We start from the raw sequence: 12,202 nt of genomic DNA, 5'->3' as shown, positions 1-12,202 counted from the left end.
AAGTCAGAAGAAGTTGTAGAAGTCCATTCTTTTTGACAATAATAGAGCATTGCACATCCTGTGCTACAGTAAAAATGGACCATCCAACTTGTGTTAGTGCTAGCTTCAAAAGTCAGCCTCCATGATGGCATGCGGGTGCAATAGTGCATTGGTTAAGATGTTCTCACTCATCTGCAGAGTTAAATGCAGTGCTGAATGGTATAAAAGGGTTTTAAACAGCATGAAAAGCCACTCATGCATTATATTTTGAAGGGAGATATTCAATTACTGCCACATAATAAGGTCAAATTGCATTCTCTACTATGTTTTAACAGTTTGGCTCCATCATAAGGACCAGCAGGAGATAAAATGGTGGGTTTTTGGTCAAGACCTGTCACACTGTAAGCACTACAGAAAGGAAAACATTTCAAAACATGACAAGGAATACACCCACCATTTAAGCTGGTGAAATCATGTCCAAGATAGGAATTAACACTGTTTTTTATATAAAATCATCTCATCGGTTAATGTATTTAACTGTTAAGTGTTGTCTTTTGTTTTGTTTTTAGTCTTCCTCGACATTTGCTGCCATTTATTGTCCCCGTCCCAACTCTTTTGAGACGTGTTGGATTTATCAAATTAGAAATGAGTACATATGTCCCCCAAAACAATATTTTTTCTCAGTTTTAACACTTAATATGTTGTATTTTCACTATTCTCCATCTAATGAATAGATTGAATGTTTTGAAAATGATAGCATTTTGATTTTATTCACTGTTTACCAAACGTCCCAACTTCATCGGAGTTGGGGTTTGTATATCCTATAAATATATTTTATTTTATGGCAGCTTACCACCGGGGCATGAATGACACTGTTCAAGTGCGCCACCCCTGACAGTGATGATATTTTATAGGCCACATTTTATTGTGTAAAGCCATTTTGAGTAGCCATGAAAGACATATTGTTATTGTTATTATTAGTAGTAGCAGTGCAGTTGTAGATGCTTTTCTACTTTTGGAAATTAAGCTAAAAAACTGAGCTGAAGAAATGATTTAAAAAACAAGGCCGGCAGGCGGACAACAGATGCATCCCCCTATGCCAGATCCAACCTTTCCCCCCCCCAAACGCCCCGCTGGCCTCCTCCTAACCTGTCAACGCCCCCCCTGAGGATGTGCTTTTTGTTTATTGGTCATATTGCCCATGGAAACTCCAAATAATGTGGCAGGCAGCGAAATGACGAGACAAGGCTTTATTTTTTTGCAGTTTAGGCTATAATAAGCCCATCATGCTTGGATTTGGAAAAGAACCATCTAATTTCAAATTTCACATAGATCAAGTAGGCTACATTACAAATTACCAGACATTATTACTAGGTTATTTATCAACCTTTAGTATCACGCCATTTCAGCATCATGTGCATGTGGGAAAGAATCTAAACATCGCCAAATAATAAATAAATAAAACCGTTTGGGGCGTGGGAACATAGGTACGCTCCTGCCCGGGTAGCATGTAATTTTTCCGACACCCCTTTGGTCCGATTCGTCAATATTCCGAAAATTTCCCATTAGCCCACTAACTCGAAATAATTAAATTAAACCCTTTGCTCCGACAGCTCAATGTTCCGACCAATGGCTGTTTGGGGTTGGTCATCATCCCAGGTCGTAGGCTATGGCCTGCTTTTCCCGGTGCCAAGTGGAATTCAGCTGCATGCGCTGCGACAAGCACATATGCCGTCTGAGTCGGTCTTGCTGTGCCCTTACCAAAACCACCCCTAAACATAACCTGTCATTAATGCAATGTTGCCAAGTTTTACAATTGTGCCCTACCCAAAACCATTCCTAACCCTAACCTGTCAGTAGGCTATTGGCTATTGTCTATTTGCCTTGACCAAAACTTTCCCTAAACCTAACCTGTCACAGACAGCAGCATGGCCACTGCGTAGGCTTCAGAGATGACGGTGATCTAAAGCAGCTTTTGGTCGGAACATTGGACTGTCGGGACAAAGGGTTTCATTTAATTGGTAAAAAGTTATCTGAGACTAAGTGCTGTAGGATCAATGGGAAATGTTCGGAACATTGACGCATCGGACCAATGGTGCGTCGGAAAAATGAGCGGACCCCCCTGCCCGAAGCAGTAGGCTACATTTGTGAGGGCAAACCAATTCATATCTAGGCCTGGCGACATGTCACTTGGCAAGGATTGAACCCGGCACTATCACATATTACATGGGACACCTGCCCACTCGGCCATTTGTGTCTTCCTCTCCAGGTTAGAAATTGTTCAAATTCATGTTTGTATCAACACAGAAGGAGTTTAAAATATCACAAATCCCCCGAAATGAAAAAGATTGGTAGTTATTGTAGCTTTCACTGGCATTGTCATCCCACAGACTATTTAAATAGGGATGCTGGTCCGTTTTGATCTTATAAAATGCTGGTGGGAATATGCGGAATGGTCTGGTTGTGACACTTTCCTACAGGTTGAAATTCTTTGTCACACTGATTTATTATTTCACCTGGTGTTAAACCTGGGATCTACCAGGTCTGAGTTGAAGCATGAATTACCTTGACAACTGTTAAGAAATTCTCTACATGTATTATTGAAAATATACTCTGTTATTCTTTGTTACTCTCTTTCTCTCTTTCTCTTTCTCTGTCTCTCTCTCTCTCTCTCTCTCCTTTGCTCTGAGTTATGTGACATCTCTGGTCCACAAGGAAAACATCTCTGCCTTGGTCGTCCTGTTTGGGGTATTGGTTCCCATATGGTCTAGCGGTTAGGATTCCTGGTTTTCACCCAGGCGGCCCGGGTTCGACTCCCGGTAGCTGAGTTTCAGGTTAGCAAGACTGTTTAAAAAATAGAGCCGTTTAGCGACTTGAACTCAGATTCGGGGTCAATATCATTGATGGAATAGTCCCAGGTCCACTATTCCCTGTTTCCCAAGTTTTGTGTGTTTAATCGGAAATTTGATTGGGGTCCAAGGATCCCACCTAATGGGGCAAACATTTTATTCCTACATATAACTAACAAAGTACGTTGCCTCGACATGTAAGTGCTAGAGATGCACGATCAACTTTTTTTTGCCCCGATCACCAATTACCGATCATCAAAATCATGATCTGCCGATCACCAATCACAGAAAGAATTTGAATATTTCCTAGTTTAAAAAGAGCCAAACTATTGGTAATATAACAATCTACTGTATATTGATGTCTTTCAAGGTACACTGTGTAAGATTTTTAGTTGTTTATTTCCAAAACTCATGCTACCCATTCACTAATTTTAGATTCAAGATTCAAAGATTCAAAAAGCTTTATTGTCTAAAATGTTTCCATATTAGAAAATTGTCTTTTGACTGAAGGCTTGTGTGTGTGTGTGTGTGTGTGTGTGTGTGTGTGTGTGTGTGTGTGTGTGATTTGTGTGAGTTCTTGGAGGAATGAGTGTTCTGAGTGTGTATAGCTATGGGGATGATTGTTTTTTTGTAGATAGCTTTCCTGGCCAAAGGCACTCTGAATCTTTTGCCAGAAGGAAGTAGATCAAAACAAGGACGGAGTGGGTGGGAGAGATCTAGGAGGATGGAGTTGGTCTTCCTTTCCACTGCCTGGATATACAGACCCTCCAGTGCTTTCTGGTGTATTCCTATTAGCTTGCTTAGTTATCCTATTAAGTCTGCTTTTGATTGTGTTGGTGAGGAAGCCGCACCAGGATGTAATGTTGCTGGTGATGATGGATTCCACCAGATTGGTAGGCGGTTGTCAAAATGTCTTTACTGACATTAAAGGTGTTTAGCTTCCTCAGGAGACACATGCGTTGTTGTCCCTTCTTGTAAACCCCATCTGCATGCTGGCTAAAGGACAGACGTTGGTCGATCTCTGTGCCAAGGTATTTGAACTTCTCCACCTGTTCAACTATTTCTCCTTCCAGGGTCAAAGGTGTGGAAAGAAGGTGAGGGGTGTCAGGTGCCCTCCCGCTATGGCAACACAGTTCTTTAGTTTTGCTGATGTTCAACTGCAGTGAGCTTTCTTTGAACCACAGGGCCATTTCATTAACATATTGGGTGTATTTGGACAGGGTGCTTAGATCTGTCAGTTTGGCCACCAAGGCCAGATCATCTGCATATTTAAATTGCATTAATCCACTGGTGTTACATGTAATCTCATTGGTGTATTTTGAATACAAGATGGGAGACGAGACACAACCCTGTGGGACTCCAGTGTTAGGGATTATGTTGGAGGATGTTACAACCGATGGTGGTGGTTAGCTCTCCTGCAATAACTCTCTCCATGCATTTGCACAGGATAGAGGTGAGTGCCCCTTTTTGTCATGAAAACTTACTACCACCATCAAATTCTAAGTATTCATTATGACTGGGAACATTGCACTTTTCATACATGAAAAGGGGGATCTTCTCCATAGTCCGCCATTTTGAATTTCCAGAAATAGCCCTTTTTAGCTGCAAAAATGACTGTACTTGGGCCATACTGGAAAATATTAGTTCATTACTTAGTAAACTTTCATGAAAATATCAAATTTGGCAAAAGGCAGCCCAGTTTCAATGAGCTGCATAGTTGCAGTACCTTTTTTGACCATTTCCTGCACAGTGTACCTTTAAATTGAAGTAGACAATTCATAATCACAATTTGCACAATCCTATGTACTGTAACCTATGTAGGCCTAGTCCATATTTCAAACTAGAAATGCACTCAGAGAGCGCAGACCTCCGCCAAGGAAGTTCAGTTCCTTTTTAGACACATAAGATATGTGTGTCATGATGTGGTGTCATCCATGTAGATGTAGACCTGTTCAGAAAATTGAACCATGAAGTTGTAACCAAATTATATCTGTCTCCATTATAATTACAGTACCATGTTCCTCTGGTTAGCTGTGGCCTGTTTAGTTCACCTGTGATTGTGGTAGGCCTATTGGCAAAGTGATTGTGATTTGCAAATGCTTATTGAAGCTCACAGGTTGCTATTTGACACATTTTTAACATTTATAAAAGAAATATGATAGACAGCATGCCTTTCATAGCCTACCTTAAAATCTCAAATCCAGAGAAAACATGGTTGTCAAGTGTACTACATCCCTCTCAGATCCGCATTTCACAGAGGCTAATAGCTTTTAATAGTCCAACTATTTATACAATTCTTGTTGTAGCCTAGTTTATTTGCATGTTTTACGGATAAGTTTTTGGCTCGCCACTGTCATTCCATAACCGCAAGCTTGTCAATATGATTTTCTAGTCATTACATACAATTTAATTTGCCTGTTAACAGATGACTTGCATGGATCCATTCATTCATCCCATGTTTGTTCACCAACTAGGCCTAGTTGAAAACTTAACTTCGAGCTTGAAAGACGTGACCCCTTTCCTTTGTTGCCAACGTCTGCAAAAGCGCAGAGCTCAGAGAGCTCGCAGTGACAATGTTGCCGGTAATTTCGCCATATTTTTTTTTTAGTCAGATGATGGAGTAGGCTACATGGATCAATCAGTGGATGAGCTGTAGACCTATTGAATTACAATATATACAGGCCTTTATGTTTTTTTAGACATTAAAATTGGGATAGAATGAGGTAGGATTTGGAAAGCTATTGCGGGTTCCTGGTCCAAACGTACTGTAGCCGGCAATGTCATGAGCAACACCTCAAATGCTGGTGTTTGGTTCGTTATTCATTTCAGAGAGAATTTGACTCACAAATATGGCATCATACAGACCACTTACTAATAATATGGTAATACCATAGTAGCATCACATGACAAAACAAAACAAAACAAAAATGGTCAGTGTCCATGGTCCCAGGTTTCAGAAACTAAGGCAGATGTCCATTTATACACACCAAATGATGATATGTGAATGTTTGAACATTCCTTCTCTGTGTACCTGTGCCATCATCCCTTTACCATACTTTAAATAGATAATCCACTGTCATTTTGTACTTTGTACAGTGCATTTGAAGCAGCAGCTGTGTCTTTTGTAGATAATGTATAAGTATGTCCCGCTGCAGTTACAGGTTCCACTACCAGAAGCACATCCTGATGATCTATGACATATCTATCTGGTCTGAAGGGAAAAGTGAAGGATGGAGATGGTCCATGAGGATGCAGGAAGTTCAGTTTCACCTCTCCAGTGCTCGGCATACATTCCTCAACACATGCTAGCCACCAGTCAGTGGCGCTGCCAGAAATGTTGGGCCCCAAGAAAGATTTGCAGTACTTGGGGCTCCTATCAGTGCTTGGGCCCTTAGAATCTGTACCACTTTCCCCCCTCCTAGCGGCCCCCCTGCCACCAGTTGCCATATACAGCTACAACATACCCTTTGATGCTTGAAAATGTAACACATTCCTTTACTGAGCTCACTTTTTCAACTCTGCCTTCTCTGAATGCTGAAAATGGCCTAACTTCCACTGTGTCCATTGACAATGGGCAGAAGCTGTGTAGTTTTTGAGCACCTGGAATAGTTCTTGCAGATTCAAACCTTTTCAACAGGTTCTCAGCTTCATGATGGTACATCTCTGTTGTGGCAAACTGGCAATGGATGTTCTTGACACCCAGACCGAGGTCGACCAAGCGGTGAGCCAGCTGCAGCACAAGGAGATTGTGGGCAGAGTGAAAGTAGGAAGAGCAGGCCTAGGATGGGGAGAAGCACCATGCTTCTGGTCCAAGGCCCACCGCAAGGAAAGAAAGGAGATGGTGGTGGCGGAGGTGACAAGGATGGAGGAAGACCGCTATAAGATCAAGGCCGTGTCTCAGGGACGGCAAGGAAGCTGGACAACTTGGGAGGGAATCTCAAACAGGAACATCAGTTGGTCAGACGTGTGGAAGATCCCACAGGCAAGACTCAGCTTCCTTATTCGCTCAACCTACGACACGCTTCCCTGTCCCCGGAACCTCCACCAGTGGTTTGGAAATGAGGAATGTTGTGCACTCTGCAATGCCCCAAACATAACCCTCCAGCACATCTTGTCAGGCTGCAAAGTCGCCCTCTCTCAGGGCCGCTATAGATGGCCCATTACCATGTCTGGAGAAAGCTAGCCGAAGTGCTGGAGGAGTGCAGACAGGGAAGCAGAACACCATCGCCGGCAGAGCAACCCACCACCTTTGTCAAGGAAGGAGGGATCAGAAGCATCAGGCAAAGAGAAGGCCCTTCACTCCTGGCCAGGAGTGGAGCATGAAGGTTGACCTGGGCAAGAAGTTTCAGTTTCCCACAGAGATTACCACCACATCTCTCCGACCAGACATAGTGGCGTGGTCTGTAAATGTTAGAGCGGTATCCCTCATAGAGCTCACTGTGCCAATGGAGGAAGGGATTGAGGCTGCCTTTGAGCGAAAGAAGGCCAAGAAGTACTCCGTGCTGGCTGCTGAGTGCCGGGAGGCGCGCTGGAAGACTACCATCTACCCAGAGGAGGTCGGATGCCGAGGCTTCATGGGGTTGTCAACCATACGCCTCCTAAAGGACGTGGGAGTCAACGGAGGAAGGCTAAGGAAGGCAACAAAGGAACTGGTAGACTCCTGCGTTTTAATGGATTCTGAATCTACACATTCTAATGCACATTCTGTGTGATTTTTGTAATAATGTGATGAACAGAACTGACATAGATCGTGAAAACACCTACAAAGTCAAAACCCCTACAAAGTCTGGATCTGGATATTTCATCATGTGCATTTTATTACACACAGTAGGCCTATTTGAGTTTTATTATAGCGAATCAAACCACTTCCTGATCACGTCACGTCACGTCTCAAGTTACTTCCTAGAGAATCAAAACATGTCCTGTCAGTGCCTTGCTAGCTAGCCTATTCCTAAACATATGATGGAAGGATAAGGAGATTTGCTGTCATCAAGATAGGTGTAAAATGGAAGGTTGTAATGAAAAACAGCATGCAACACAGCAGGAAGTAAGGTCATTTTGTGTGAGTGCTTTGGCACGCCTACATTTATCTACAGAACGAAAACTGCCAGTCAAGTGACATTAGCTAGCTAGCATTTCAGATGATGTGGCTCTGAACAATAGCCTGACCAGGTGATTTTTGCATGGAAATAGTTTACTTGGAAGCTACTGGAGTTGTTCTTTGGGCGTGAAAATACATTTAGACCCGCAATTTAAACTCTGAGAGTCAAAGAGCGCACCCATGACAAAAAAGGCTTTTTCTCCGTTTGAACGCTATTTCTACTTAAAACAAGCCTTGCGTAAAGTTGAATAAGGCAGTAGAGTGGGTTGATTCAAATGATGAAATTGGCTGGGAGTCTACAGCTAAAATTCCAAGAAATGGCTGGTATTCAATGTGTTAATAGTGGTGTTGAATTCTTGAGGGATACTTCGCCATTAGGCTACATATGGCAAATTACATCTTTCTTTTTGATGGAAGTCCAGACAGGGGAAAACACATAAGGAAAGCTGTGGAAATGTTTTTCATCACAGAATGACAGCAGTTGAACCAAAGTTGAACCAGTTGATCTTTTGAAGCCAATAGGAAATATTCATCTAAATAAGCATTGAAATTCTTACAGACCTTTTCAGATGTGCCGCCTGTGTGGTCCCACCTTGGGCACACCGTGTGAAAGACTTTCCCGCATCTCAGCTCAAATCCATCAGTCACCACCATCTCGCCAGGCATCACACGACCTCCTCTGACCTGGTCATTGGCTGCTGACTGGAGCTTCGGTCCAGCCGCCTGCAGTAGTGCTTTAGAGACGGCTCCTTGGCTTAGGTTCATGTTGTCTGCAACGGTGTTCACCACAACATCTGTCTGTAGTGAGTATTGAAGAGGGTTACAAATGTAGCTGGTGTGCATGTAAGACAATGACCTCATCTCCAAAATACTACACGGATTCAAAGCGTTTTTGTCTAAATATAATTACTAAAAGTAAAACGAGTTGTTCGCCTGTACTATGCTAAGCCAGCTCTCGCCTGATGAATGTGGCTTTGCCTGGCTAAACACATTCATCAGGTACATGCTGTCAATGTTGTCAATGGATTTGCTGCCTGAAGCCTTGACTTTATAAAAAAATCCATTCACGTGATTGGAGACACTACTAACATACAGTTCAACTATTCACAGATTCAACAATACAGTTGAAATTTGAGGATCAATGTTGACATGTGACTCCTCTATGCAAGTCAACATTGTTGTCTGAAACAACAGTCATTTTTCACTCTAACCTCTTTGACTACATCACATCTCTGAAAATCCTGCAATCCTGATTGGTTTGTCAGCCTTGAGGTTGGCTAAGCTTGACAATTAGGGAATGAGGACACAGATACGGTGACAGCCAGACTAATAGGGGGAGACTTGGGTTGGTTGTCATTTTTAACTTAAATCTAATTTCAGGAAAAACAGTACATTACAAGAATTCATTTCTATACCATACCACAACATTTCTATACCGATTCAATGCTTCATGTGTCAATTACATTTTCATCAGCCTAATTCGCATGGATTAATATCACCTACAAGTGGATAAGGCACCATACTGTTATTCCGTGGTAGGCCGGAGGCCGGGACTTGATTGTAGCCCAAGGTCAATTCCCAAACCTTCTCCATCTCTTTCACCCACTTGCTTGTCTCCTCTCACACTCTCTAAAATTATGTAAAAAAAGAATAAAAACAGTCATACTTACATAAGCATCTTGGATGTTCCCCTCCTTCAGGACTATTGTGATACCCTCGGGTGTCTGCCTTCTGTTCAGGACTCCATGCATGTCTTGTTGTGAGTGCCCTCCCCATTGTGACTGGGACTGTGTGAATGGGCTCTGCCATGGTCTGTCTTCCTCTTTGGGAGATTTGTCTTCATTGGGTTGTTTATTCTTCCTTTCAATTGCTCCTGCAGATCTTTCCATCTGATACTCTTCATCATGACTGCCCCTCCAGTTGTCACTCAGTACACGTTTTTTGGGGAGAGCCTGTTCTGAAGATTCAGACCTTGGATTTGTATCACAAAATAGAGTCTCAACAGCTTCAGTCATCGCTTTCACAGTCTTTTCATCATTGTTTACTAGGGAGATCTTTTTGAGGGAGGTCCTGTTTTGACCAGGACCTGTTTCAAAATAGTCATGCACAGCACTAACAATGGTGTCTGCACAAATATCAAGCGGGAAGCCAAAAATTCCAGAGCTGATGGCTGGGATTGCGATGGAAGTGCAATGTGCTCCAGAGGCTTTGTCCAGGCTTGAAGTGATAGCCCTTTTTAAATGCTGCACTGCGGTCTGTCTGTCAGTATCGGAAAACTTTGGACCAACCGCATGGACAACGTGCTTGCAGGGCAAACTCCCACTCTCTGTAATGATGGCTTCTCCTACTCTTAGTGGTCCATGTCTGGAGGTGTATCGGTCACAGTCAATCTGGAGCTGCTGGCCAGCAGCATTTAGAAGAGCCAATGCCAAACCTCCAATGTGCTTCAGATTTTCATTGGCAGCATTCACAACAGCATCTGCCTGGAACTTGCAGATGTCTGATTTGCCAACGGCAATGAGGACCCCACAAGGCATTTGCACTTCACAGGTACCAGAACTTGAGATTTTCCGATCTCTTCTTTCATCTTCCTCATCATCTACATCTTCCAGCATGCCGTTATCCTGAAGCAGAACTACAACGCTGTGATCCCTTGATATTGTTGATAGGAACCGTTTGCTTTGTTCCTGTACGTACTTCATTGCACCAGGCTTAGATATTTTGAATTCGTCTGTGCATAAGCTGTTCGCCATCTTCTTAAATCCATCAACAGCAAAATTAACAGAAATGCGCTCCCCTGATAGGCTGATTTGGGGCTTATTCGGAACAAACGTCACCATCACCTCACTGGCTTTTGCAAATTTCTTCCACTCATCTGACTTAAGGTCTTCAATGAACCTTGCAGCTGCGCAGCATCTCACCTTGACAATATCTTCAACTCTTGAATGGTTTTGCAGGAAGTTCTTAAGGTCCAGACTGGCTTTGTTTACAGGTTCCAGAAAACCAGCAACATTGACATGGTCAGAATGGTTTGAATTGAATGCCAACACTGGGATTTGAACAGATGTGTTATGGTTACGTAGGAGTTCTGCTTTCAGAGCACCCCATTCTGATTTTCTGAGTACCTCCTGGTCTTCCACGGTAAGGACCGTAAAAGCAAGGACCTTTTCCATTTTCTCAACAGACTCTTTGATAGATGTTTCTTTGTTTGCAGTAAGAACCACAGCTCCATCCCTTATCACATAAATGGCATGGATTCCATGAGAGAGGAAGAGATGCTCTGACATCAATGCACTGTCTAACCCCCTCAGGAAATCTACAATATGATTATCTAGATCCACTTTCCTTTCTATCATTTCTGCTTTTTTTTCAAGAATCCAGGTTTTTACTGAAAGGATCTCTGATTCCAATCCAGAGAGGACTAGTTTCTTCTTTTCAGATTCATATGTATGGGATATGTGTGGGCTGGAGTTTGTGATGTGCTGTGAAAGTCCAGCGAACTGCAAGAGTTTGAAGATGGTAGGGTGCAGATCCATTTCCCCAGCAATGCTGTTTTTCTCTCTCTCAACACGGCATGTTTCTTCCTTTACAATTCTGCTCACAATTGGCCTCAGATTCTCAATGTCTATTGCCATCCCCGCTAATGTCATCTGCCCTTTCAAAGAGTCCATCTGTAGGACACCATTGTCGTCATGTAACTCTGAATGCAACTGTTTTGTTACTGGACCACAAACATCTACATTTATTGACATCTCGAGGGTGGTATATTTGGACAGTGTGTTATGGAATGCAGTTGATGCATTTTCCTTCCAGTCATCTATGCGTTTGCCTGTGATGCCCTTCTTCTTCAGCAGGGTGGGGAGGGGGCTGAGGATGACGGTGGAGTCCTGAATGCTCACCTGGCAGAAGTGTGACTGCATCTGATCATTGATATAAGAAATCTCATTCTTCTTCAGGAGAAACTCAAGCAGGGCTGGGTTGATGGCTTCAGTGAAAGAATCTGGAATCTTGAACCTTGGACGGTCTTTACCATACAGTGAAGTGCCGAGAGACTGATGGAAGGGATGTACATGGACTTCAACTTTGCACAACTTATGCTGTTTGCTTAACATGGTCTCCACATCTGAAATACAAACATACACACAAACACACACACACACACACAAACAGATAATATTCAATCATGCTGGACACGGCACTTACTTTTTTTACNCTAAAAACAAGAGCTGCAGTTAGCTAGTTGTTTCAGCTTCTAACACTGTCGCTACCAAGG

General features: G+C 42.8%; 1 protein-coding gene across 1 annotated transcript in view; it reads right to left on the bottom strand.

Moving 5' to 3' along the window:
- LOC134453351 (protein mono-ADP-ribosyltransferase PARP14-like) overlaps positions 1-12,202 on the bottom strand; it is a 56,432-nt gene that overhangs the window by 27,080 nt on the left and 17,150 nt on the right. The window contains exons 5-6 of the mRNA XM_063204229.1: positions 9,600-12,052; positions 8,491-8,727 (exon numbers count right to left, since the gene is read on the bottom strand). Of these exons, the coding sequence (XP_063060299.1) occupies positions 8,491-8,727; positions 9,600-12,052 (2,690 nt within the window). The remainder of the gene's footprint in view (positions 1-8,490; positions 8,728-9,599; positions 12,053-12,202) is intronic.

The sequence above is a fragment of the Engraulis encrasicolus genome, chromosome 7, assembly GCF_034702125.1.
Source record: "Engraulis encrasicolus isolate BLACKSEA-1 chromosome 7, IST_EnEncr_1.0, whole genome shotgun sequence".
Taxonomy (NCBI): Eukaryota; Metazoa; Chordata; class Actinopteri; order Clupeiformes; family Engraulidae; genus Engraulis; species Engraulis encrasicolus.
This window is presented reverse-complemented; position numbering and strand designations above follow the sequence as displayed.